Here is a 25,803-nt window from a genome sequence, read left to right as displayed (position 1 = left end):
TGCTCTCTGGCCCACGCGCGCCCGCTCCAGCCTGCACCCGACCGTGCGCCCGTCGCTGGGGCTACCGTCCCGGGAAGCAAGCGCCGCCGCCCTGCCACCTGGCGCCGGGTGACTGTCTCCCCCTCTGTCCAGGTTTCCCAGGCCCGGCAGGACTATCTAGAGAGCCACATCCAGACCCAGTCCTCGGCCCTGGATAGTTTCGATGCCATGAACTCAGCCTTGGCGTCGGACTCCGTTGGCTTGCAGGTATGCGCCATCGCCGCTGTCACCCAGCAGCCAGGCCCGCGGGCCCATCACTGTCAGCGCAGCGCGGCACGCACGTGCCTTGTGGTCCCAGTAGCCCACGAAGCGCCACCCAGTCACAGACAAGGCAGGCTTAACCTAGAGCGACCTGTAGCTCATGGCAAGTGGCTCCCAAAGGTTGGTGAGCTCTTTTTAATTTAGTAATTATTTTGCCTTAGCAAAAACCCAAGACTATCCTCAGTACCAGAAAGACAGGAAGACCGGGGGAGCCTACACTCAAGAGGATGTGTTGTCAGCCTATTTGTGGGGATTATTCCTCTCATTAATTTTATTGGCTAAGAGCTATCCATTGAGGTAGTTGTTTCTCTTCCAGCGGAGCAGTCCCCTAGGGGCACACAGCTGCATTTGAAGATGTCCCCAGCAGAGCAGTCTGTTCCCTTAAATAGCTCTCCCTGGGCTCATTTTCTAGTATATAAACAATCCTTTCTGACTCCTCCAGCTTCACTTGGTCCTTATTGTCTCACCAGCTTCCTAAAACATACACAAACCATTTTAAATCCTCCCTGGTCCTATAGTCCTATATAAATAATTTAGGACTAAGGAAACGGAGCTCCCTGTTGGGCCTGTTGCCACACCCCTGAACTGGGTATTTTCCAACAGCAGCTGAGGCGGTCGCTATGGCAGGGATGGGGCTCTGCCCCCGCCCAGCAGCAGGCCCTTGTGTTTGGTTGGTCTGCGATGCCCATGTCTGTGTCCTGCATTCTTTGTGTGTGCCACTTTCCCCTGGCCTCAGGCCAAGGCACACTCTGGCTCTGGCTCAGTTAGGAGGAGCCTTTGTTTCGCCCTTCCTCTGGTCCGAAAGCATGCTAACTGAGCCCTTCTTCCTTCCCTCCTGGATGCCCCTCACTCCCAGCCCAGCATGGAGGGCTTGCCTCATCTGAGTTCATACTTGGTTCGTATCTATACTATGTGCTGGTTTTTCTCCCCCATGGAGAAAAATGTTCCAGTGTTTTCTGGAATATTCTTCAGCTTTGCTGTCTGGCCAGCAGTCTGCGCATTTACCACAGGGGTCAGCTGTTAGAACAGAGTCGGCCCTGAGCGAGGACCCTCACTGATTCCTCGAGGTGGTCCAGGCTCTCGGTGCAGGCATCCAAGGGAGCCTGACACTACTGAGCAGGGAAGCCTACGATTGAGTTCTTGAGCTTCTTTTTCGTGCAGACCCTAGCTTCTTCCTTCTGCCCAGTCTACTGCATTTGTCTTTACAAACAGGGCTTTGACTCCACAGAATATGAGCACTAGAAAGAGATGGAGATGGTCTCTTACCATTTTGTTTTATGGGTAAACTGAGGCCAGCAGGCAGCAGGGGCTGGCTGTGGCAGACAAGGACGAGAGCAACTGGTTTGCTGGTCACTGTGGGGCTTTTGCTTACCTTGCCGGAGGGGCTTGGGCAGGGGAGCTGTTTCCAGGCCTCCTGACTGGGTGTTGTAGATGCCCGGGAGGTGGTGCCGTGCCCTGACCCTGTGTGAAGCGGTGAGATGCTGGGGACAGTGGAAGCCATTCTCTAAGGGGCTGACCAACCTGGAAGTGAGGAATAAGCAGCAGCACCATATTGTTAAACAAACTTGTCCCTTTTGGTGGCCTGGGAGATAACCATGGACTCTTGACCCTGGCCAGGCAGGGTCCCAGTCACCAGCTCCATGCTTCGGAGCTTCTTGGTCCCCACCCTTTCATCCTGGGAGCAAGGAGAAGCTTGTGGTAGCTTTGCCGTGTCACTGACCCAGCATGCAGTGGGGAGCACAGTGGTGACAGCCCTTGCAAGAGAACCCTGGGACATTATCATTCTATAAAATTCGTCTTTTTCCGATTCTGATCTAGAGATGTAGCAGGTAGAGGGAGGCGGAAGAAGGAAGACAGTAAAGAGCCATAATTCTATCACACAGTGGAAACCGCCTGTTGGATTTGCTAGTGGGACCGTGCGATGCTGTTGGCACACCTGGCGCTTTCCTTGTGAAGTGTGTAGTTATGCACATTTTCCCTTGGAAAGAGCGTTTTAGCCCATCTCCACCCCCTCAAGCTATAGCACTGCCGGCAGCTGCTGTGGGAGGTTTCAGGGGCGGCTTGCAGGCCCCCAGCCCCAGGGGTGCAGAGCCTTCAGCCACCAAAGGAAGCCACCCCCGCAAGGCTCCAGTCCCTCAGGACGAGGGCCCAGGTAGTGGCAGCAGTGGCGTGACAGGGTTCCAGGGTGTGAGCCTGGCTGTGTGCCGTAGTGCCACTGGCCCTGGCTTGGCTTGATTCTCATCTAAATAGAAAACCCTTGTGGACGTGACTTTGGAAAACAGCAACATCAAGGATCAGATGAGGAATCTGCAGCACACGTATGAGGCGTCCGTGGACAAACTGCGGGAGAAGCAGAGGCAGCTGGAGGCGGCGCAGGTGGAGAACCAGCTGCTGAGGATGAAGGTGAGGCACGCGAGTCCCTGCGTCCTCCCTCCTCCGCCCGCGCCTGCTCTCCCCCACGGTGGGCTGGCCCACTTTCCCTTTCATTGTATCTTCAACCCTCTTGACCAGTCTCATAAGGGCGGCTTGAACTAAAAAGGCTGTTGCTGAGAAGGTCAGAAGTTTATGGGTGGAGTCTCTGCCCCAGCACAGGTGCTTTTGGGGAGCCTGCTCTGTGCTTGTCCTGGCTCTCCTGTCTGTGGGGGGCTGTCACCAGACATCAGGGTGACACAGGGCAGGCCAGTGGCCAAGTCTCGGGCCAGCCAGTCCTCGAGGCTGATGGGTCTTCATCCGACCCAAGGAGCTGGAGAGGTGCTCCCTCCTCTGCCTCTTATTTTGCCTCCAAGATAAAAAAAAAAGCTCCGAGGTTTCAGGTTATTTCATACAACCTGTGTGTGGCACACACAGTCCGCTCTGGGTCATGACAGCCTCGCCTGGGAATTTCCACCCTGTGGTTTCTCGGTGCCACACTGGCCTCGTGATAAGAAGGGGGATTGGAGTGTCAGGGCAGCCTGCCCCTCTTGGGAGCGAGCCTGCTGAGCCCAAGGATGCGCCCCTCAGCCGGAGGCCACACACCCAGCAGCTCAGTGCTTGCCCCGGGGCAGCAGTACTTGGAGGGAGGCCGAGGGTATGAAAGCAGTGGCCGGGCTCCTCGTGGGAGGCCACGGTCGGGACCCACTTCAGCGCTGCCTGCCCACTCGACTGAGCCCTACCAGCGGCCAGCATGGCCCGGTTTGTGGCCCTTCTGGGTTGGAGGCTTCCCGTCCCTTGGGAGGGTACACAGGAAGCAACAGGATGAGGCAGGCTTCTTACTTGAGCCTAACCCACCCCCGACCCTGGTGGAGGATAGGCCAGGGCAGGAATGGTTTGGAGCCCACCCCTGTGCACACCCGTGCCCGAGCGTCCTCACAGCCTGGGCACAGTGGTGCCATGTGCCTTCTGTCTGGCTCCTTCCTCCTCCCTCGCCCTTGCTTTGCATTCCTGCTTCTCGTGGCGACACAGGCCTGGGTGATGTCCACGTGAAGCCAGCCCAGGAGGCAGAGGGTCAGCGTGGGACCCCGCAGGGGGTGGTGCTGCAGTGAGTCTCTCTGCAGGTGGAATCCTCCCAGGAGGCCAACGCTGAGGTCATGAGGGAGATGACCAAGAAGCTGTATGGCCAGTACGAGGAGGAGCTGCGTGAGGAGCGGCGGCGGCACCACGCCGAGAGGGAGGCTCTCCTGGTGCGTAGGGCCATGGCGGCAGTGGTGCGGAGGTGGCGCTCTCCGGGGCTCCAGCGGCTGCCCTCTTCCCTCCTGTGTCCCCTCCTGCCCCGAGCTGGGCCCTTCCTGTGTGCAGCCACCCATCGCGTCCACCCTCTACCCGAATGCCTGCTTCCCCTCTCTGATCCCACCCCAGCTCTCTTCGGAGTAAGCCTGTGAGAAACCCGGGCATTGGGTCCCTCCACACTGTTGATGAATATGGGGGTGTTCTCACACCAGCCTAGTGTTACTTAAGCCGTCAGTCTCCTTTTTGACTTTTAAAGCTTCAAGGTGAAAAAAGGAAAAAAGTAGCCAGGCCCCTAACGGGCCCCTCGAAGGGCCTTCTGGCGTGGGGCTGGACCTAGAAGCTGCATCCGCTGTCTGTGAGAGGCCCTGAGGTCGGAGGTCAGGCTTTGCGGGGCTGGCGGGCCACTCAGGAGGCCTGAGGGAAGTGATGAGCAGCCAGGGCTCGGGCCTGCTGAGAGCGTGTCTGCTTTGCAGGAGGAAACCAACAGTTTTCTGAAGGCAGTTGAAGAGGCTAATAAGAAGATGCAAGCGGCGGAGATCAGCCTCGAGGAGAAAGATCAGAAGATCGGGGAGCTGGACAGGCTCATTGAGCGCATGGAGAAGGTGACATGCGCCGCAGTCTTCCTCCTCGAGCTGAGCTTCTGTGTCCCCCAGTCCCTGCAGGCCTGCCAGGAAGCACGGAAGCCCTCCGTCCTGGTTCTTCTCAGCCTGTTTGCAAGTTTGTTTGTTTTTAAAGCTCCAAAATATGCAGAAGTCTAACAAAGTTCTACTTCTTTCCTTAGCAACTATTCTGATGTTTTGTTGTTTTTTTTTGCGGAACCAGGGGTGAACTTAGGCCCTTGCACTTGCCAGGGAAGCGCTTATTCTACTGAGCCATCTCCCCGGCCCCTCTGATACTTTGAAAAGAAATATTCCCTAGGAAATTCTTCATAAAATCCCCACACTTTGGCAGCCTCACTTTGCCCATGCAATGGGCTTGCCATAGAGTAACCAGGCCCAGTTGGGTTTCCTCAGAAGCGAGAGGCAGGCACCCAAGGGAGGGGGTGATAAGTCCAGTGTAGACAAGGGAGGGGGCTGAAACCAGGCAGGAAGTGAGGAAAGAAAGAAGGCAGGAGAGGGAGGCGAACAGGAAGGGTGGTGCCGCTGTTCAGCCGCTGACACCTGCGTCCTGGGCGAGATCCCAGAGTTCAAGGCCCCAGCCTGGGTCTGAGAAACAGCTCTCTAGTTAGACAGAGGTGAGCTGTGGGAACCAGGACATTGCCAGCTTGCTGTGACTCCCAGTGTCTGCCCAGGGTCCCTCTGTGCCCAAGCCCCCAGGGTTCCGACCAGTGTGGGAACCCTAATAGGCTCCCCACGCAGAGCTTCTGGGTCCCTGGGCCCCTCCGCAGCAAGTGTCCTTGTTTGGGGTTGCAGTCTCCCTCTATCCCTGAGAACAGAGCCCACCTTCTACTGAGGCGAGGCGGCAGCCCCTTTAGCGCTGGCAGGGCATGGACTGGAGGTGGTGCTGGAGACCGAGGGAAATTCCCACAGTTAAGGCCAGCGCTGTCTCTGGGCGGCCGGGGCGGCAGGGGCGGCATCTTCCAGAGTCTGGGCTGTGGCCAGGCAGAGCTTAGCATCAGCAGACCCGGCTTTGGTCTCGCCTTGCTTCCTAGTGAGCAGTTAGCTCACATTCCCAAGCCCAGTTGTCTCTCCTGTGAAATGCTGACAATGCTCACCCTTATCCTGACGGCTTCTATGAGAAGTAACTGAGACGCTCACACGGGCACTAGCCTCTGGCCTGGCCCCGGGTGAAGGGCTCAGTCCTGTCCAAGCCCTGATTTTCATTTTGTTACAGGCTTGCGGGAACACCTACCCTGTAGCTAGCTTTTATAACTGACCTTCTTTGTGCCCCTGGAGGTGTGGAACTTCTAGTGTCCCTCCCAGCTCCGTGTGGGGTCTGAGTCGAGGGAGACCCAGGAGGCGGTGACTCAGACTCCCCGCTAGCATTGGGGGCACAGGCAGTTCCTTCCACTGTGATGACCTTTTCTCCCTTGGTCAAACTTTTGTCCCATCTCTACGTCTCTCTTTCCAGCTAGGCTGGCGAATCTCTTCTTTGTTCTTTTCACAGCACTGGCAGTTGAGCCCAGGGCCCTCATAGTAAGCTGCCACCCCAATTCTTGAGTTTCGCCTCGAGTCTGGGTCTTGCTAAATTGCTCAGTTACCCAGGCTGCGCTCCATGTGCCACCTTCCTGCCTCAGCCTCCGAGAGTGCTGGGATTGCAGGTGTGCTCTACCTGGCCTGGCTGAGAACTTCCTGTGTTTCGCTAGGGTTAGGCTGCACCCTTCATCTTCAGGGATAATCTATGCAAGCAGGTTCTGGCCAGACCTCTGTCCCACTCCAGGCACAGTGTTTGTACCTCATTGTCCTTTATTTCTGGATTTTGTATGAAGCCAGACGTGCTTTTGAGTGACTTCCCCGCTGCATGCTTCAGTTTACTGAGAACCTCTATGTTGTCAGTGGAAATCCCCTAAGGAGTGCCCTTTCTGGGGCTTTGGGGCAGCAGGTGGTCGCCTGTCCTGGGCCTGCGTGGCTGCACAGGCATGTGTAAAGGGATGGAATGGTTGTGCGATACACACTCAGGACTTGTTGCACTTTTATTTTTATTTTAAAGAGTAAATTTTAAAATGTGCCGCAGTGCGACCTTGAGCTGCCTGTGACACTTGGGGGGAGGGGGGCACCCACCTGTGCGAGCTGCACGCTCGGCTCGGGGTCAGTGGAGCTTCGTCCCGTGCACATGCGCGGGCAGGAGGGGCTCTCTGCCAGGCCAGGCTGTGAGGCTGTGTGTCTGCTGCAGAGATTTTTGAAACAGTACCCAATCCCAAATCAGGGTCTTCCCTAATCTCCCTGTTCCCCATCGCAGTGGCCCCCCTGCTGTGCCCCAGGCGCCCCTCGGCAGCTTTGGAAATTGTAGGAGTTAAGTTTTCAGAGATTTGCTTTTAATAGGTTGTTGGAAAAGGAGTTTGGAATCTATGTATTTTGTAAAGGTTTGCTGCAGTCTGGGGAAATCACTCAAAATCACTCATAACTGATTTGTGAGAGTGGGTGCACTGTATAAGTACCACAGAACATTATCAGAATTTCAGAGCCTTTTGTTTTTGATGACTTAGGTAATAGTCAAGAATTTTACAAGGTCACAAGCTACTGACTTCCTGCCTTGGCTGTTGTTATTTATTTTTAGTATTTTAGGAAGGGTCTCCAGGTTGTTCAGGATCTCACTACTAGATCAGACTCATAGTGATCTGCCTGTTTACAGCCTCCCAAAAGCTGGGATTACAGGGTGCACCACCACACCCAGTCTCAATTGCAGTCTCAGCGTGCCCAGGAGGTGGGTCCGGCATGGCAGGCCTGAGGATTGAACCCCCAGCCCCTGTGCCTGCTTGCAGGCGCTTTAATCCACTGAGCTATTTGGCCGGCCCTGGCTGTCGCTATTTAGATGGTATATTTTCAGAAGACACCTGGGTGTGGGGTGATGCAGTACTACTTAGCAAATCTACAGTGTGGTTTTACCCGAGGTGTTTGATGCTACCCATAAACGCACCTGCACCCGCCCAGCAGCACATCTGCTCAGGTTCTGGGAGAGGGCCGGGTGTACAGCTGAGGGTGCTGCGTGGCCTGGGCCTCTCGCGCAGCAGGACTGCCAGGTCCGGGGCTCCCTGCACAGTTTAGTCGGGGTCCCCTCTGCACTCACCCGCCGTATCTGGCTGTTTCAGGAGCGGCACCAGCTGCAACTCCAGCTTCTGGAGCATGAGACGGAAATGTCTGGGGAGATCCCTGCGGCTGACAAGGAGAGGTAGGGTGCAGGCCTCTGCCTGGCAGGGCGTGCAGGGGTGGGCTGCCCTGGGGCCGAGGGCCCTGTGCCTTGTGTTAGGATCCTAGCCAGGGCGACTCTGGCCCCAGAGCCTCAGGGTGGGGCAGGCTGCTGTGTGCTGGCTGCACCCTGCGCTGCCTGGGCGTCTTCCTGGCTCGGGAGGTGGCCAGTTCTGTGGCCAGTGGCGAAGTCCGGTCTGAGCTCTCTGTAACCTTCAGCGCCACAGCATGCACCTTGGGAGCTGCAAAAATGCTTCAGCTGTGGTTCCTAACATTTGTCCTGGAAAACAACGGAAAAGAACTTGGTTTGCCTCCAAACCTTGCACTTAGCTATGAGGATACAAAACCCTAGTTAGAAAGTGTGAGAATAGTAAACTAGCTCTTCTGGGAAGGAAGCAGCTGAGGAGCCAGCGTTCGCGGGTGAAGCTGGAGGGCTGGAGTCACTGGGGCTCCCGAGCTCGTGCCCCTGTGGGATTTGGGGCTTCCAGGGCAGTGGGAGTCTCTGCAGGTGTGCATGTTGGTGCTGGGGGCAGAGCTGGGAGAGCTCCAGGCCCGGGGCGTACCTCAGTGGCGCGGCACGGCACGGCAAGTGCGAGGCCGAGTTTGATTCTCGTACCGAAAGAAAGAAAAAAAGAAAGAAAGAAAGAAAGAAAGAAAGAAAGAAAGAAAGAAAGAAAGAAAGAAAGAAAGGAAAAGAGCTCCAGGCCCTTCCCGAGCTGGACAGTGGAAGAACCCCCTGTTGGGTCCCCAGCACAGTCCCGGAAGCACGGAGGTGCTTCTGGCGAACGGAGCGCTGACCATCCCGTGGCACGGCGCTGCAGCCTCTCCGCCGCTCCTGTGCATCTGAAGCACGTGACGCCCTGGCAGCTGTGACTCCAGGCTTCCCGAGAGCCTGGCACTGGCTTTCAGATGCTCTGCTGAGCCGCTAGTCTCCTGCTCCTCTGTTCTCCTCATAGTCCCCAGCTAGATCTTCTAATCAGCCAGTGACCCAGGAGAGAGAGAGAGAGGGAGAGGGAGAGGGAGAGAGAGAGAGAGAGAGAGGAAAGAGGAGAGAGGGAGAGACAGGAGAGGGGAGAGAGGGAGAGAGACAGAGGAGAGGGGAGATGAGAGGGGAGAGGGGAGAGGAGAGACAGGAGAAAGGAGAGGAGAGAGGAGAGACGGAAGAGGAGAGAGAGGAGAGGAGAGGGGAGAGGGGAGGAGAGAAGGGGAGAGAAGAAGAGGGGAGGGGAGGAGAGGGAGCGAAGAGGAGAGGGGGAAAGGAGAGGAGAGGGATTTGCATACTTACAAATGGGAAGTACATTCCCTCTGTGGCCCTGGAAGGCACAGCAGCTGTCCTTCTGCAGGGTAAAACTCACGCGTGGTGGGGAGAGACCTTGCCAGAGTAGACTCAACTTGGTGTGCCGCATCACTGTGCACGGGAAGCACAGCGCGTTTGCCGCTCCATCCCCGGGCCTTGGCAGTGCTCCTGGAGGCTGCGCCCTTGGCTGGTGCGGGTCCTGGGCGCGGGTCCTGGCAGCCCGACGCAGCTGCCTTTCTCTCCCGGCCAGGTATCGGCAGCTGGAGGAAGCCTCAGCCAGCCTCCGAGAGCGGATCCGACACCTGGACGACATGGTGCACTGCCAGCAGAAGAAAGTCAAGCAGATGGTGGAGGAGGTAGGTGCTGGCGCGGCTGCCCGCGGGACCTCAGCCTGAGCGTGCCCACGCTGCCCGCTTCCCTGCGGCCCGCAAGCGAGCTTGCCCAGGCCATGGCCTTAGGCTCAAGGCGGACCTTCCCATAAGTGGCGCTTCTAGTCTCCGGAGGGTGTGCAGCTCGCGGGTGCGGCCTCTCTCAGGGCTGCTGCCTGGGGAACAAGTGCTCAGGGCGCGACGGGGGACAAGAGAGGCGCCGGCCTCGGGTGTCTGCGCTGCCGCCGCCCTGCCTGCCACGCACCGTTGCTGCCCGGGGCTTGGCCTTTCTGGTGCGTTTGCCACGCTGCCCCCTTTGTCCTCTTTCCTGCCCGCCTTTCTCGCCTCTCTGGTCTCTTCCTCCTCCTTTCTTTGGGGCGGGGGATATAGCTCAGGAGAAGAAGCGCTTGCCTGCCCCATCCGTTGCTTCAGTGTGCGCATGAAATAAAGCTGTGCCCTGCGGTGAGTCCCGCTTCGGACTTTTTTCTAGCAGGTATGTCGAGCGTTTGTGTTTCTCTAACAGGTAAAAGCAAAAGCATCGACGGCCCCCAGTCCTCTGCTCTCCACTCTCCGCTCTCCGCTCTCCCCCCTCCTCTCTCTCTCTCTCTCTCTCTCTCTCTCTCTCTCTCTCTCTCTCATGCGCCGTGACCAAACTAGTCACATATTATATAGGTTTTGTTGCTCAGTAAAAAAAAAAATCCAAGAGAGCTGGGCATGGTGGTGCTATAATCCCACATTCAGGAGGCTGAGGCAGGAGAATTGCTGTGAGTTTCAGGCCAGCCGAGGCTATAAAGTGAGTTCATAGTGAAAAGCATATCCTGAAATACATAGTGAAGTCCTACCTCAAAGACCAGGAAAAAAAAAAAACAGCCATTAAAAATCTGATAGAAAATAATACTACTAACAGGTTTGTCAGAATTCCTTTCTCTAAATTGCAAAGGATATGGCATCCATTTTATTAAACATTGCCAGTGGACAATGAAAAAGGCATTTTCCTTGTACTGCGTACCACTCTAGGATATTTACTTCATCAATAAATGATTATAATCCAAAGTATGTCTACATTAATAAATAATTCATACTTGTAAAATACAAAATGATAAAGGCTAATTAATTACACCTGTAATCCCAGCGCTCCAGCGGGCTGAGGCAGGAGATTGCATGCTGGAGCCAAGCCTTGGCAATTGTGACTTGGTGAGCCATAGCTCACTTGCCTCAAAATTAACAATGAAAAAGGGTTGAGAGTGTTGCTCCGTGGATCCAGTCCCTCATAACACACGCACATGTACACGTGTGCACACACGCAGCACTCTTTCACTAACCATACAGCATGTTGGGGATGTGAGTGTCGCACTGTTAGGGACGGGGAGTGGTGAGGGCAGGGACCCTTTTATGCTGGGCGCAGGGTGAGAGGACGCAGGTAAATGTCTCGTCCCCACAGGGGAAGCCCAGCCGCACTGGGGGGAGCTGTCCATGGCTCCCAGGGACTCAGTGGGGCGGGCTCACACCTGGCTGTGCCGTGTGCCCCCAGGCAGGAGCAGCACCCTCGGTGGGTGTGGGGGTGCTGCCCCTCCCCGGCCCTCTGTGCCATCGGGAGCTTTTCCGGAGGGATAGCGGCTCCGGCTCAGCGTCGTGAGCTGCAGCCGGAGCTTCTGCTTTGGAGCGTCTCATCTGGGGCCTGGGCACCTCGGTTTCCTTGTGGGCTTCGTAACCTGGGCCTGCACTTCTGCCACTGCACTTCTGGGAAGCGAACACTGTGCTCGTGCCTAACACTAGAGGACCAGTGGCTCGAACCTCACACAGATTGCCTGGAAGGATTCAAGGCTGGTACAGAACTTGGGGACACTGTCTTTAAAAAGCCACTTTCAGCGAGGTGAACCCCTATAATCCGAGTGCTCAGGAGGCTGAAACAGGAGGATCGCTGCAAGTTCAAGGCCAGCCTGGGCTACACAGTGAGTTCAAAGCTAGCCTGGTCTATAGAAGGAGACCCCGTCTCAAAAACGCAAGAGCGACAGAAAGACATTTTGAGATGCTCAGAAGTCTGTGTTTGACATCCCACTTCCATAATATAAGGAACTGGGAGCAAGTGGGGGGAACACACACTCTCACACGTGTGCGTGCACGCGCCCGCACAGCTCTCTGTCTCTTGCTACTGGGGGTGTCGCTCCAGGGCTACCACCCCCAGGGCACTACAATCCTCCGGTGCCAAGTCTCTCACGGAAGGGCACAGCACCTGCACTTCGCCTGTGCAGTTCTCTCATAGGCTGCATCTAAACTGCCTCGAGACCGCTTGTGATAGCTAATGCAGCGTGAATGCTGTAAACAGCACGCGGAGTTGTCTAAGGACCGATGACAAGTGGAATGTCTGCACGTCTAAGTGCTTGGATCAGAGGCTGGATGGCTTCTCAGGTGTGCAGCCCATGGACAGAGGCCCGCTCTGCGGTGTGAGGGCGTGGTGGGCGCTTAGCCTCCTGCCTCCTGTGAGCTCAGCTGAGATCTGGGGGCGCTGGCTGCGAGGCCCGGGCTCAGCTGCACCCAGGGGCTCGCTGGGCTTCAGCAGTGAATGGAGACATTAAGTTGTAAAGAGGCTTTTTACTCTGAGTATGAAGGATCTCAATCGTTCCGTTAAAATGATGTTTGTCTGCATTCTCTGTTACCTTCTACAACCAAAGGATGGTTTTGAAATAGCTCAGAGGTTGTAGACATTCATGGGAATGTGTTGTTTTAAAATGACAAACATGGGTAAGGGACACAGCCAGGCGGTTTACTCAGCACAGGAGCAGGCCGGCCTGGGGAAGGTCCCTGGTGACTCAGGAACATGACAGGATGGCAGGGCGTGGCCAAGGCAGGAAACAAGGTCTGAGTGCACCTCACGGACAACCAGCTTGTACAAGAGGGAGAATGTTTTTATGCCATGTTGTGGTGCGAGGCCACACCAGAGCCACTGGGTTCATGGCACTTTCAAAGAAGAAGATTTCAGCCGCTTGCTTGAAATTTAGGAAACATTTCCAACATTGGCCTCCCCAAAGGGTCGGTAGGCTTCATTCCGGGTGTGTCCAGCTAGACGCTGGCTAGGATTCCTCCACAACTCTGCACTCCATGAGCTGAGTGACCCATGGAGGGAGCCCGACAGCGTCGGGTGAAGATGCCTCTCATTGGCTGGCTGTGCCTCTTCCTGCGACCTCAGCAGTGTCCTGACTTTGCATAATGAGCAGGGTCAGTGAACTTGGGCCCGGTTCTGAGAAGTCCAGACTACGAACTGATCTCTGTGGAACCTGGGAATCCACACTAGAAGTCTGTTTTTATCTGTGGGCATCTGTCTACTCTCCAGAGAGAGGCAAACTTGACCTGGCACAGAGGCTGCTGGTAGGTGTGGCGGGCCTTAAGGACAGCTCCCTCCTGTGGCAGGAGGTCTATGACACTGTCTTACCTCCACCCTGATACGACTCCAGATTCCACTCCTGGTGGGGTATTTGGGCAACAATATCTGTGAAGAAATGTTCCTTGTTAAAATGATGGACGGCCAGGCAGCAGCCTGAGGCGCTTACAGACCTCAGGTGGTCAGGACTGTGTTTTTCCCACCTCAGTGAAACATCACTTTGCAAGGACAGCAACAACAGCGGTAACCTAAACAGCAAGTGACTGGCCCAGGGTTTTGTGGTCCTAGCTCCGTGGCCATCTGATTTCCACCGTGTGGAAAGATGAGGACTTGTGCTGTGTCCACAGGGCTCATGGTGGGAATGGGCCCTTTTGAAACAAAGACGTGGTCCGCCTCTTACCAGGTCAGGCTCACCAAGTGCTGAATGCAGTCTTTAGTCATGGACAGCAGGGCCTGGCCTGCTCCTCCCAACCCTGTTTTCCAGCTGCCTCCAGCTCCTATAGAAATAATGAATAAACAAAACAACAGGCCAGGGAGATGGCTCAGTAGAATAAGTGCTTCCCTGACAAGCGCAAGGGCCTGACTTCAATTCCAGGTTCCACAAAAAAAAAAAAAAAAAAAAAAAAAGCTCCACATGTGCCCCTTTTAGACATTTAAAGTTTTCTAGAAAGTAGTATGTAGAGAAATACCAAGGGACTGGGGAAAAACAGCACTTGAGGAGGAGCTCTTGCCTGTCTACCGCCTGCCCTGCCCGGCCTGGCCGGGCACGTGGCGAGCTGCGTGCCTGCTCTTGCTGTGCTGCCCTCAGGCTTTGCGCATTGTGTGAACAAGCCCTGCTGGGGTTCGTGCTTTGTCCTGAACAGGCTGCATCTGTTAGGTTGCCAGGAAAGGCCCCGGGAAAGCTGGGGTAGCCGGGGTCCCACGCACAAGCTCATCCATATACAAGGTCATCCAGCCTCCTTGGCTCTCCCTGAGGTCCAGCCTGCTGCCTGACTGCAAGGAGAGGGGACCTGAGGAGACAGCAGAGTCTCCAGAGGGCAGGGTTACACTTTGCTAGTGGGCAACGATATTATTCAGCTGGATAAGCAGCGATTTACGCCCAGCCCCACATTTCATCTTATTTTTCTTCTCATTTTCCAGTACTCACTATGCCTTGGGGAGATGTTAGCGATGTGGTGAATGTTTCCTCCCACAGGGGTTGGTTTGTTCCTCCACCCCTCCAGTCAGGGCAGCGAGGCTCCCTGGCTGGCTCCACCTTGGTGCGCTCGGCTGCCTCCCTTGAAGCCTCTGCATGCACAGGGAAGCTGTGGTAAACTTGCAGGAGAGGTCCTGCAGACCAGACCAGGGAGAGGAGCACTGAGGGGAAGGCACATCCACGCCTGGGACTCGGCGTCCTTGAGGACCCCACACAGCTCAGTCCTGACGCTGCCCTGATCCGTGGCATCCAGCCTGTAGATGCTTCCAGACCGTGTGTGGATAGAGGGAGGCGTTACTGGGGAAGAGGAGCAGGAGGAGGAGCACTTGTTAGGCGGGGACAGAGCCCACCCTGTGTCATGCCCTGTGAGTCAGGGACTTCCCCCAGCAGGCTGGAGCCCTCTGCTTGCTGGGCATTGCGCGCGGATCTGCCCTCGCCCTGGCTTCACAGTCCCCTTCTGTTGATGCAGAAGACCTGCAGCAGGCCTCCTGGAGTGGTCACAGATGGGCAAAGAGCGTTGGTGAAGTAACATTCACAGCAGCCACTTCTGGAGTAAGGGACAAAGCAGAACCCCTGCAGTTCCTTTGATGCAGTGGGCAGCTGTCTGCTTCTCCCTCTAGCCCGTGTCAGAGGGATGATGATGGCATGGTACCTCACTATGCCTTGGGAGATGAGTGCACCAGGGCACAGGTGACCGGGGGCTCCTCAGAGTCAGGGCTTCGAGTTTCTGGGCTTCTGTCCCCTACACTGCAGGCCTCAGGTCTGCATGCACCCCTGCATCCAGAGAGCTGGCCCCAAGAATAACTGAGCATGAACTGCAGAGTCAAGCCCACCTAAATTTCCTAGTTGAGGGCATTTTGGAAAGTCACTCATTTAATTATCTGCAAAATGAGAATAACAAGAGTACAGGATAAAGAGGGTTTTGATAGGAGTTAAAGATATATAATAATATGGTAATACTATAGTAATGGAATATGGTAAATACACATTAAATCCTAGCTGTCCACTAATGGGTAAACACACCTGAAGTAAAGGGAAGGGACTTTTAGCAGGAATAGCTGGGTGCTGTCCTGACTAATACAGAAGGCCATCACTTCCCCTAGGAGCCTGCGGGTTGTTTTGTTGTCTTTCTGTGCTCTGTAACCATCAGATTCTTCTCCTCCTCTTCCTTCTCCTCCTCCTCCCCCTCCTCCCCTCTCCCCCCACTTCTTCTGGTACTAGGAATTGAACTCACAACCTCATGCTTGCCAGGCAGGGGCTATGCCACTGAACTCCATCCCCAGCCCATCAGACTCTTAAGTAGAACACTGACAGAGAAAGCAAAGATAAAATTTTAATTTAAAATTTTTCCCCTCCCCCAAATCTCCCATCGCAACTGCCTCTTCTATTTGCTGGGACAGGGTTCATCTGTAAAACCTTGGTGTACAGAAATGTAAAACCCGGAGGAGTAGCCTTTGGCTGGCTGCCTGTGCAGAGAGCCGCGTGGGGGCGGGGAGGTGCGGGCCTCGTGCGCAGCCCTAATTCCCTCGATTGAACCCTCCAGATCATGTCGCACGAGCTCTTCTCCAGACTTAGTCTCCGGCTCTTTGGAAGATGATGGCCTGGCCGTCTGCTGGGGGTAGAAGAGGTTCTTTTCACCGACCGTGACTGGGGAGCAGGTGGTACTGAGGAACAAGATGGGACGACCTGGCCATGCGGGCCCTCTGTGGTGAGGACACCACACACGGTAGCCTCAACTTGGACAGCCTCACAAAGCTGAGTCAGGAAAACAGAAAAATCCGCAGAGCATATTTAGAAACTTGAGTTCCTAGACCTCCAAGAAAGTCCTGTACTGAAAAATTATTCCTAAAAGTCATCCGGAAAGTAAGTGGAGCCTGGCCTAACGCCCTGAAAGTCGAGCCCTGCCTTATAGGAAGGCTGCCAAGGACTTCTTCTGGGGGAAGGTGGCACAGAGCGCGAAGGACCCACACGCCCGCAGGAAGAGCTCTGTCCTGGACCGCACCCACGCCCTGCATAAGCAGCCTGGCATCCACGCAGTGTGACAAAGTGTGCTTCTGGGAGGTGGCCCTGAGACTTTCCTTTCTGCATGGCTGTCAACACCACTGGCCAACGTCTTGCTCATCTTAAGTGGCTTGGCCCGCTTCTGTCACTGAATGGACAACTCAGCCAAGAAAAAGAGAAGTCTGTCTGCTAGAATGCCGTCTGGGCCCCACACTCCATGCATCTGTTTTGGTAGAGGTTTTGCTCGACAGCCACACATGCTGGTATTTCTCCAGAAATGCACCCAGTGAGAGGTACAGGGGCAGCGGTCTAGTCAAGGGTGGCACTGGCCCTCAAGCCAGTGGGCTGGGCTGTCGGCGTGAATTCCTGGAGGCAGGGTCCCTGGGCCAGGGCCTCCTTCTCCTCTCCCACCGCATGTCCATGGCAAGGGGCTATGTGGGTACCTTCCTGCTGAGATTTGCCTCTGGTCTGCATTTTGGTGCTTCTGCCCAGCTTAGGCCAAAAGGGCGAGGGAAGGGGAGGAAGTGATGCACAATCTGCATTCGCAGGTGGCCATTTTGGCGGGCACGGTGCTCAGTTCAAATGCAGACCCTGCACGCGCTGCGGGGTCTGCAGGGGGCTTGCGTCACCGTGGGAAATTACTCCTGCAGACCTTATCCTGCACCGTTTCTGGGGGCTCCTTTACTGCTCTGGCATGTTTCTGAGTCTCTGGTGGAAATGTCTCTGGCATTTGTTCTGGTGGAACAGACTTGTTACCATTTCTGAAAGTGGAATAACGTGAATTTAGGGACTGCTGCGGCCTTCTGAGGAGTGGGCCATTGGTGTGAGTCAGCGGGGTGGCAGGCTTCTTCCGTCCTGGAGTCTTCTTCTTGGCTTCGGACAGCCTACGGCCTGAGGAGCCTGGTTAATGCGGCAGATGGGGAGCAAAGCACCCAGAGGGCAACACCCGCCTTAGCGCCTCCTGCTGCTCTGTGCTCACACTGCATGTGCCTTCTTCGCCCCAGCCTCAGGGTCTGACTTCCTGGAGATCTCGAGCCTGCCTCCCCTACCCCACAGGACCCATCTCCATCTGCTCTGCTCTGCCTCTGCGGGTGAGCCTCGCTGACCTCTTTCCTGCCTACACGGTGGCATTTCTGTTAACTGGATGTACTGCCAGCCGGGCCTCAGTTCAGTGTTTAAGTCCTGCCCCACCTCCCCACCCACCCCTCCTCCCTCACCCTGCCCTTCACTGGACCCCAGCGCCCCCCAGAGGAGATGCTCTGCAAGGGTTTCAGGCAGAATTTGTGACAGTCCATCCAAGCGTAGGGTCTCGGGGCCTAGTGGTTAACATGCATCAGTTACTTCTTTACTGCCTGAATTCTTTAGAAGGCATCTGGGAGAACACAGTGGTGTCCACCCTCCCCGGCAATCTACTGCAGGCATGCCCACGGCAGGAATTGGTGGGCACATTTTCCCGCAAACTGTCCTTTCTAGGAGAAGGTCTCTTTGCAGCAGTGTCACTGAACCCACGTTCTCTTTGTAGAAATGGCCTCTGGTTGGCCGTGAGCATTTTCCCAGAGAGCAGGTGCAAATTTCTGCCCCTAGAAAACATACAAGGCTGCACAGTTGGTGTCCGAAGCCTCGCCAACAGCAGAGTAGCCTCTGCCCTCAGGCTGTGGAGACAGACCCCGTCCTGCCCTGTTCACCTCCACCGAGGCATGACTCGCCCAGTTACAAATGAGGTTTAGAGTCAGAAAATATCAGTAGCCAGCAGTATCTCAGCAAATCGTCAAGGCTCTGGTCTACACCCAGATCTTTGAGTCCAAAGCCAGGCTTTGTCATTTCTTAGTTTTTAACTATGAAAGGAAATTAAAGTACAGGAAATTATAGAGTACAACAAAAAACACAACCTGTCTCCTCCACTGCCTTTTGCAAATAACATATTACAGGCAAAGACAAAGCTGTCCTGTCTTTCTCCTGCCCAGCTCTCCCCTCCTCCTGCCATCCCACACGTCTATCACAGAGATGCAGGCCTCGTATTAGTACCCAGCCTAGTGTGTGTCTAAAAATTTACACAAATTTTAATTTATAATTTAAATAACAAGTAGCATTGTCAACATTTTTTCCTAAGTGTTTAATATTACAGATTAAATTCTTCGTTTCAGTAATAAGTGTACTGTGTTTGATACATTACAATCTGCTTGTCCTGTAGTTACAGGTTTAATTTTCAAAGTCTTATTTTCCCACAACAGAGGGAAACCTGTCTGTATGTGTCTTTCACTAACAAGCACACATGGGGGGCGCTGCCAGGAGGTGGCTGATGTAGGGTCGGGGTCACTGGGCGCAGCTGGTGCTCTGCTGTGCACAACGCTGCCCGTCGCGTTGGGTACAGCAGAGCTTTGCAGACATTCACCACCACATGGCCCTCGATGCACTATAATTTTGGCCAGTCATGAAATTGAATCTCATTCTTTACATTTTGATTTGCATCAGTCTGATTTCTACCCATTACCAGTGGTGAGAACGAATGACTTCTCATGAGGTCACTGGACACTTCAGTGTCCTTCTTTATGAATTTGTGTTCCTATCCCTTGTACATTTTGATAGGAGGTTTTTGTCTTTCTTCCTGCTCATTTGTATGGACTCTGCAGATTATTCATATAATCATCAAAAAAAAAAAATTGTCCGGCATTGCTGTCTCCTATGCAGAAGTGTTTGTTGTTTCTCTTGTATAATTTTTAAATTTCTGTGGTGCTAACAGTTGTCAGCGTTTCTGTGCTGTGCTGTGTGCCTTATTTGTCATAAACATATCTTCTGTAATAGTTTTAAAATTTTCTTTTCCTTTAGATTTTTAGTTACCACCCGCATGTCTGCCCTCCATCACTCCCATATCTTTTTTCTGCGTAGCACTGATCACTTCACCTTTTTTCCTGTTTGTTATCTCTTTTTCCCTCCAGTAGAATGTAAATTCCAGGAGGCAGGGATTTTCTTCTGTTTATGACTGTACCCCTAACACTTGGAATGGTCACTGGTATATAGTAGATGCTCAATAAATAGTTTTGGACAAATAAAGAACAAACCATGTGGAATTTAATTTTCGTGTATTGTATGAGTAAGGCTCCTTTGGGGACTGGTGCATGGAAATCTTGTTTCTCCAGTGCCATTGCCCACTAGTTTTTTCATGTCACCTTTGCCAACCTGCTGTTCTTTCCCCTTTGCCACACTGAGGCATGAGATTGGGGCATGGCACACTGGCTGAGGAAGCAGGCGTGACCTCTTCATTGCACAGTTCCAGCACACATGCACAGAGCACGTCTTAAAGTTTGATACATAGACTTCCCTAGTCTAGTCCAGAAGTCAGCTTGAGGAGTGGGAGACAGAAAAGGACCTTTGCTGTTGAGCTCTTGTCCACCATGCTCTCGCTCAGTGCCCCACTCTGGCGCTGCAGAGGGGACTTCTTTTCCTACTTTTACTTCGCCCAGTCTTGCTCTGCAGAGCTCTTTCTTCTCCTGCCTTTAATAAATGTGAAGCCTCACTACCATTTGCACTTGTCTTGACCAGTTCTTTGCTCATGACGGAATCTCTGCACCATCTCTCTGAAAGACTTCAGTGCCCCAGAACCCAGTAACAGTTTCTGGGACTATTGCTGACCTCCTGCCCCTGGGCAGTCCTTGTGAGTCGGGATGTGTGTGTGCGCGCGTGCGCTGTAGCCAGGTACCACATATGGGAAGCTCATCTCTGCTGACACAGGATATGTATAAGAAATGCCTTTTGTGAAATAAGAGTTTTTCTCTCAGGAATCTCTGACTGACACTTAAATGCATCAGAACATGAGGCAGAATGTGATTGGAGGTGAGCTGTGTGTGCTGGGAACACACAAATATCAACCATGGTGACTAAGATCCTTTGCAGAAGGGCTCACAGTTAGCCTTCCTCCCAGCGCGGCCCCACTCCTGACTGCCGGCCTCACTCCTGACTGCCGGCCTCACTGCTCACTTCTGGTCTCATTCCTGACTTCCAGGGTAGCACTGCAGCTGTGGTGTCCTCTCAGGGAAGTGCAGGAATGTCGGACAGGCTCAGAGTACACAAAATACGCCTTTGTATTTCCCTTCTGGGTCTGTGCATTGTGAGCAAATCACAGCTCTTTTCCGTGATTCTGATTCCTCACCAATAGCCTGACAACGTTCCCAGTTGTCCCTCCACAGAAGTGGAGGTGAGGACCTGCCCACGGCATGTGCACTGAGCGCCTGTTAGCACAGAGCCCAGGCCCGTGAACGGACTCTGGCATGGGCAGAGAGTCCAGGGAGGCGGGAGGGCTTCACAAGGTCTTGCAGGATGGGTTGGATTGTTGTACGCAGGACTGAATGGGTGGAAAGGTCATACCGGATAAGAGAAAGAATAAATAAAAACAAAGACATGCAGACTAGAATACATAGAGTGAAGTCAAGGAGCATTAGTGCAGTTTGACTGGATGTAGGAGGGAGTGATGGGTAAAGGAAGGTTCTGGAAAAGTAGCTGGAGAACAGTAGTGGCGGATGCAGCACCACACAAAGAAAACATCCGCAGTAGCTTCTCATGGCTGACTAGATCCGAGCCCCAAGGGGCACCTCAGGCAAGGGCCCTGGGCAAGCAGGAGGGAGAAGGTAGAAAGCTGGGAGGAGGAGAAAGGCAGTTGATATTTCAGGCCCTTGAGCTTTGGGAACATTTTTGAAAATACCATTTTTAAAAATCACCAGTTTTGCGCAGGTGTACAGTTTTTCTCAGTACAGCTATTCAGTTCCTGGCACTGAGTCTCTGAAGGAAACCACGGGAATAAATCTGCTGCTTCCTCCCCTCCCTTTTCTACCTGCCGCTAAGTCATGGAGAAAAGGACAGCACAGGGTACCTCAGCAGATCCTTTGCAGAAGGGCTCACCGTTCGCCTTCCTCCCAGCGCCGCCTCACGCACGCCTCACTTCCGGCCTCACCGCTGACTTCCGGCCTCACTGCTAACTTCCGGCCTCACCGCTGACTTCCGGCCTCACTGCTGACTTCCGGCCTCACCGCCGACTTCTGGCCTCACTGCCCACTTTCGGCCTCACTCCTCACTTCCGCCCTCACTCCTCACTTCCGGCCTCACTCCTCACTCCCGGGGCACCATTACAGCGATGGTATCCTCTCAGGGAAGTGCAGGAGTGTCTGACTAGCAGGTAGGTGTGAGCAAAGGCCTGGATCCGCGCTGGAGGGCCACCCTGGGCAAGGTCTCAGCTCTGCCCAGGTCCAGATGGCTGTCGAGGGGCAAAGGCATGCAAATACCGAGGAACCTCAGTTTCCAGGTCAAGTGGAGGTGACCCCTTGGGACTGTGTCCGACCCTCCAGAGCTGATCAGCCTCTCTCCTACCTTTCCTTCCTCCTTCCTTCCTTCTCTCTTTTTTCCTCCCCCTTCCCTTTCCCCTTCTCCCTCCCGGTGAGTGCACTCTGCAAGCCCACTTTATCCATCCATCCCTGACGTTTTTATAGCCAAGTCATTTTTAGAGACCCTGGAGAACCAGAGCCCTTGCTATTCCTTGCCTTAAAGAATAGTCGGGTTATCTTTAATATAAGATAGAAATCAAACCAAATTAGATTATTTTACCTCAGAAGCCAGTTTCAACCGATCCTTTTGAATAGCGCTACTCTATTATTATATATTACTGCAAACTTAATAGAAAAAATTGATTAAAATATGGGCCTTGTTCATATCTAGCCTGGCTGAATGCCACAAGACACATTAATTGAAAATGAATTTCCACAAAACCAATCAAGCATCATGAAGATGAAAAATGTACCTTTTCCCCGGTTCCTTCATTGATTTTTCATTTTCCCCACTCAGAGCTTCCTTTAGCAATTTCTCAGTTTCGTTTTGTTGTGGCCTTAATTCATTCTTTCCTCTTCCCCCACAAACGAGGTAATGGGCCCCGTCCCTCCTCCTCCGACTGTTCTTGCGTGCTGCATTAATGCAGGCAGATTAGGGTCTTTCATATTCTTCTCTGCATTATTTTCTCTTTTTAAAGAAATAAACTTCGTTATTTTCATTCTTACAGTTTTGTGATGGCTTCTATCAAGGAGAATGCCCTGTAAAAATACAATAACTATGAAATCAGCATTGCAAGACTTACAAAACAGAATTAAGGGAAATATACATATACTGTTATACATCAGTTACCATCTTTGTTTTTCAGTGTGATGTATGGGGCTCACACACAATTCCTGTTTCGGTGAGGGAAGTGCAGACAGCTGTTGCCAGATTACAGAGGGATCACCAGGTTGGGCTGGGCCACCGCCCTGACAGAGCCAGAGATGGCGGGAGTGGGGGTGGGGCAGCCAGGAAGCTTTGTACGTTCTCTGGTTTTTCTCTGCCCATCTGCCGGGTCCAGGGAGATCCAGCCCTCACTGAATTCTGAGGGGCTTTGCAAGTGGTAATGGGGATCGTTGAGCTACTTTCTTGTGAAAATTTTAAATATGATAACATGAATTTCCCCTAAAGAGGCTATAAGAGCTCGTAGTAAAGTGCCCCAGTACTTTACTTGGACCTAGAATTCGAACCTGGGTGGTGTCCTGCCGTTGAGGGACATTGACTGGCAGGTCCACCTCTCTGATCAGTGTTACTCTAGTGGGGAGCTAAATTCTTCTTCTTCAGCAATGCAATTCAGAGAAGGAAGTCTCTGTAGATAAGGGTCTACAAGGAAGAGTGGTAGAGCCAGTGCTGGGGACAGAGGTTTGGGGGACTCTGCTCATTAATGTGGGACTGGGCTTTGTGCCACGAGGCGGACACACTCACCCCACATCCCAATCTCAAGTACGCGTGCCTGTGGGCCTTCATGGGCTTTTCCTAAAATTAAGATGAGTGTAAAAGAAAACAAAACTCACAGACAAGCAAGCAGTGACGTCATTAGCTTGTGTAGTATGTGTCTTAAGAGCAGAATTCTTCTCCCTGCAGTAATGTGCACAGTTTGATCAACCGTGACTGTCGGGTGGGATTTGTGTGTCTTGATGAGCCTGGCAAAGGAGGACACGGTAGGCCGTGGCCCTTCTCGCTTGGTGTCCCCCACTGGTGTGTTACTGCACAGAGGTTGTGCAGGTTAACGCTTTCACTTTGGCAGACTGCTAAGTGCGCATAACGTGCTTTAAGCTTTTCTCCACCACCCCTCCCCCTGTCCACCCCCTAGTTTCACATTTGGGGATTCAGTATGTGTAATGTGTTCTGATCCTGTTCTTGCCCCTGAACCCAGCCCTACAGCCCTTCTCTCTGCCTTCTGTCCCCTTCCTCCTGGGGGCGGGCAGTGTGCGGGCCTGGCCGAGGAGAGTGAGCCGGCAAGCCCACCTTCTCAGCCCCACCGAAGCGTGTCACCTGTTTCACCTACAGCTGTTCCCTGCATGTTATCACTTCCCATCTGGGAGTGGTGGTGCACATCTGGGAGCCCAGCACTCTAGGAGGCTGAAGCAGGCTGGTGGCCAGGCTGAGGCCAGTCTGGAAAATGTAGCATGACCTTGTGCCAACATAAAAGAGAAAAAGTGTTGTGGGTGTTACTCAGTGGTAAAGGGCCCCTGGGCTTGATCTGATGCCAAAATCGCACAAAGAAAACAGAAGACACCGAAGTGCAATTTCTTAACAACCCACCCACCTGCTAATATTTAATGCCTATTCCCTGTGGTGTTTCTCCCGTTGTCTCTTCACAGCTCTGGTGGTCTGTACTGAGTGGGCCTCCGAAGTCTTGTATGATAGGGCACGCATGATCTGGCTCCAACTGTAGAGCCAAATCGTTCCTGACATCTAACACGGAGGGACCCTGACCCGCGTGTTCCTTGCCTGTGTTTGCAGAGGGAGCAGGGGATCCTAAGAGGCCGAAAAGTCTCACAACTTCCAGGGTTATGTACACTCAAAACTGGAACCTCACTGAGGGTTGGCACAAATTTGTTTCACCTGGTTGACAGAGCTCTATTTGAGACAAATGGGGAGGAACCTGTTCCGTGTAGCAGTCTGTTGCTAAGCAGTCCATAAAACTGGGTTGTGCGCTGGGCTGTGCATACTCACCAGGGTGGGTTCTCTCCCAAAGAGCTGATCTTTTATTTAAGTTAATTGATAGATGGAACATTGCCCTGGGGATTCCTGGTTCTGTTAGGGAGGCGTTCTGAGCAGTAGCAGTGTGCCCTGCCGGGTCTGCAGACACAAAGCCAGCTGGGGAGGTGGCTGGGAATTGGTCAGGGATGGAGGGTGGGAAGGCGTGGTCCTGAAGGCAGCACTGCAGCGTGCTCAGAGGACGGGGTGGCCTAAACGTAGGGCTTGTGAGGGGACAGGGTAGGCGTGAAAGGAAGGTGGGGTGACAACAGGGACTGAGGAAAGAAATCTCCTGTGCCACACCAGGGGTTGGGACACTGGCAGCTGAGTGGAGTTTTGAGGAAGACTGCAGGTTCTCAGCCTCTCTGGGGCCATGCCCTGGATGAGCGTGTGTAGTCAGCACCAAGGGTCCAACCTTGTGCACTCATCTCAGGCCATCTGTGCAGGGACTTGGTTGTGGTTAAAGAGGAGAAAGCCACCGTCGGCTTTAAGAAGCTAGAACTTTCCCTCTGTCCCAGCTTAAGAATCAGTCCAGCCTGAAAGACATAAAGGCTCAGCACCCTGCGTGATCTGTGATGCCCCAGCATGCACATCCAGGGTGAGTGACAAACGTGCTAATCAGGATGGAAGTGAGAGAGCCCCTGTTAGCAGTGGCCCCAAGGGCCCGTGGTTCACCAAGCCGCCTTCCCCCCTGTTCTGTGGAGGGGGCTGCTACATAGCTGGGCGCCTCAACAAGGCCACATTCATGTGCGAATCAGCTGTGAGTGCGGCAGGTACACTCCTGCCTGAGCCTGGTGAACAAGGTCACTTAGCACCACCTGGTGACAGCCAGACAAACTGCAGCTTCCAAAGAGGAAACAGACCTCTAGGGCCACTCATGGATATGAACTACATCAAGAAGCGACAGCAAAGGTGCCCGATGGGTTTCACTTGCATCCCATCAGGGCAGAACCCTGATCTGGGAGTGCCTGGGGCCACATGGTTCAGCTGGGACTCCAAGAGCCTGTTCCGCACCATGTTGGCGCTGCTGTATAAGGCATGGATTGCATAAGGATGGACTTTGAACTCACTGAGTCACTCGTTATCTAACGATACAAAGGTGACCACTCTCGGGAGGTCACTGTCGCAGGAGGGAGAGATGCCGGTAGCATTCTTCATTTAATGACAGAGTTCAGTTCCCCTGAATTGGTTGCTGAGTGAGGACTTGTGCATATAGCATGTGCACTACAATGTTCCAAGCAAGGAAGTGGCCACAGGGAGCCCTGACTGGTGGCTTGGCTTTGATCTCCATAGATTCTCCCCGAGTACCACAGTGTATAACAGAACCTATAAGCACAGTCAGCAAGAACTCCAGCGCTGGAGGAGAAGCCACCGTAAGGCCGCACTGTCACTTGTGTTTCTGCATTTTATTTTTCTTTCTGAACTTTCCGGAAGGGTCTAGAGAGTATTAAGGGTCTCACTGCTAGATCAGACTCGTAGTGATTCTCCTGTTTACAACCTCCCAAGACCTAGGATTACAGGCACGCGCCACCACGCCCAGTCTCAATTGCCATCTCAGCATGCTGCGTCGGGCACCGCAGGCCTGGGAATTGAACCCCAGCCCTTTTAATCCGCTGAGCTATTTGGCTGGCCTTCATTTCTGCATTGTAAGTAGCAAT

General features: G+C 53.6%; 1 protein-coding gene across 3 annotated transcripts in view; it reads left to right on the top strand.

Annotated features, from left to right (window-relative positions):
- Myzap (myocardial zonula adherens protein) overlaps positions 1 to 25,803 on the top strand; it is a 77,473-nt gene that overhangs the window by 28,778 nt on the left and 22,892 nt on the right. For 2 of the 3 annotated variants that reach the window (XM_004628871.2, XM_004628870.2), the window contains exons 5-10: positions 133 to 246; positions 2,551 to 2,703; positions 3,834 to 3,959; positions 4,479 to 4,607; positions 7,754 to 7,833; positions 9,398 to 9,503. In XM_004628871.2, coding sequence (XP_004628928.1) covers positions 133 to 246; positions 2,551 to 2,703; positions 3,834 to 3,959; positions 4,479 to 4,607; positions 7,754 to 7,833; positions 9,398 to 9,503 — 708 coding nt within the window. Of the gene's footprint in view, positions 1 to 132; positions 247 to 2,550; positions 2,704 to 3,833; positions 3,960 to 4,478; positions 4,608 to 7,753; positions 7,834 to 9,397; positions 9,504 to 15,632; positions 19,140 to 25,803 lie in introns of those variants that run through there. The other variant, XM_023712686.1, reaches the window with a different exon arrangement.

This window comes from Octodon degus, unplaced genomic scaffold (genome assembly GCF_000260255.1).
Source record: "Octodon degus isolate 3935 unplaced genomic scaffold, OctDeg1.0 scaffold00026, whole genome shotgun sequence".
Lineage (NCBI taxonomy): Eukaryota > Metazoa > Chordata > Mammalia > Rodentia > Octodontidae > Octodon > Octodon degus.
This window is presented reverse-complemented; position numbering and strand designations above follow the sequence as displayed.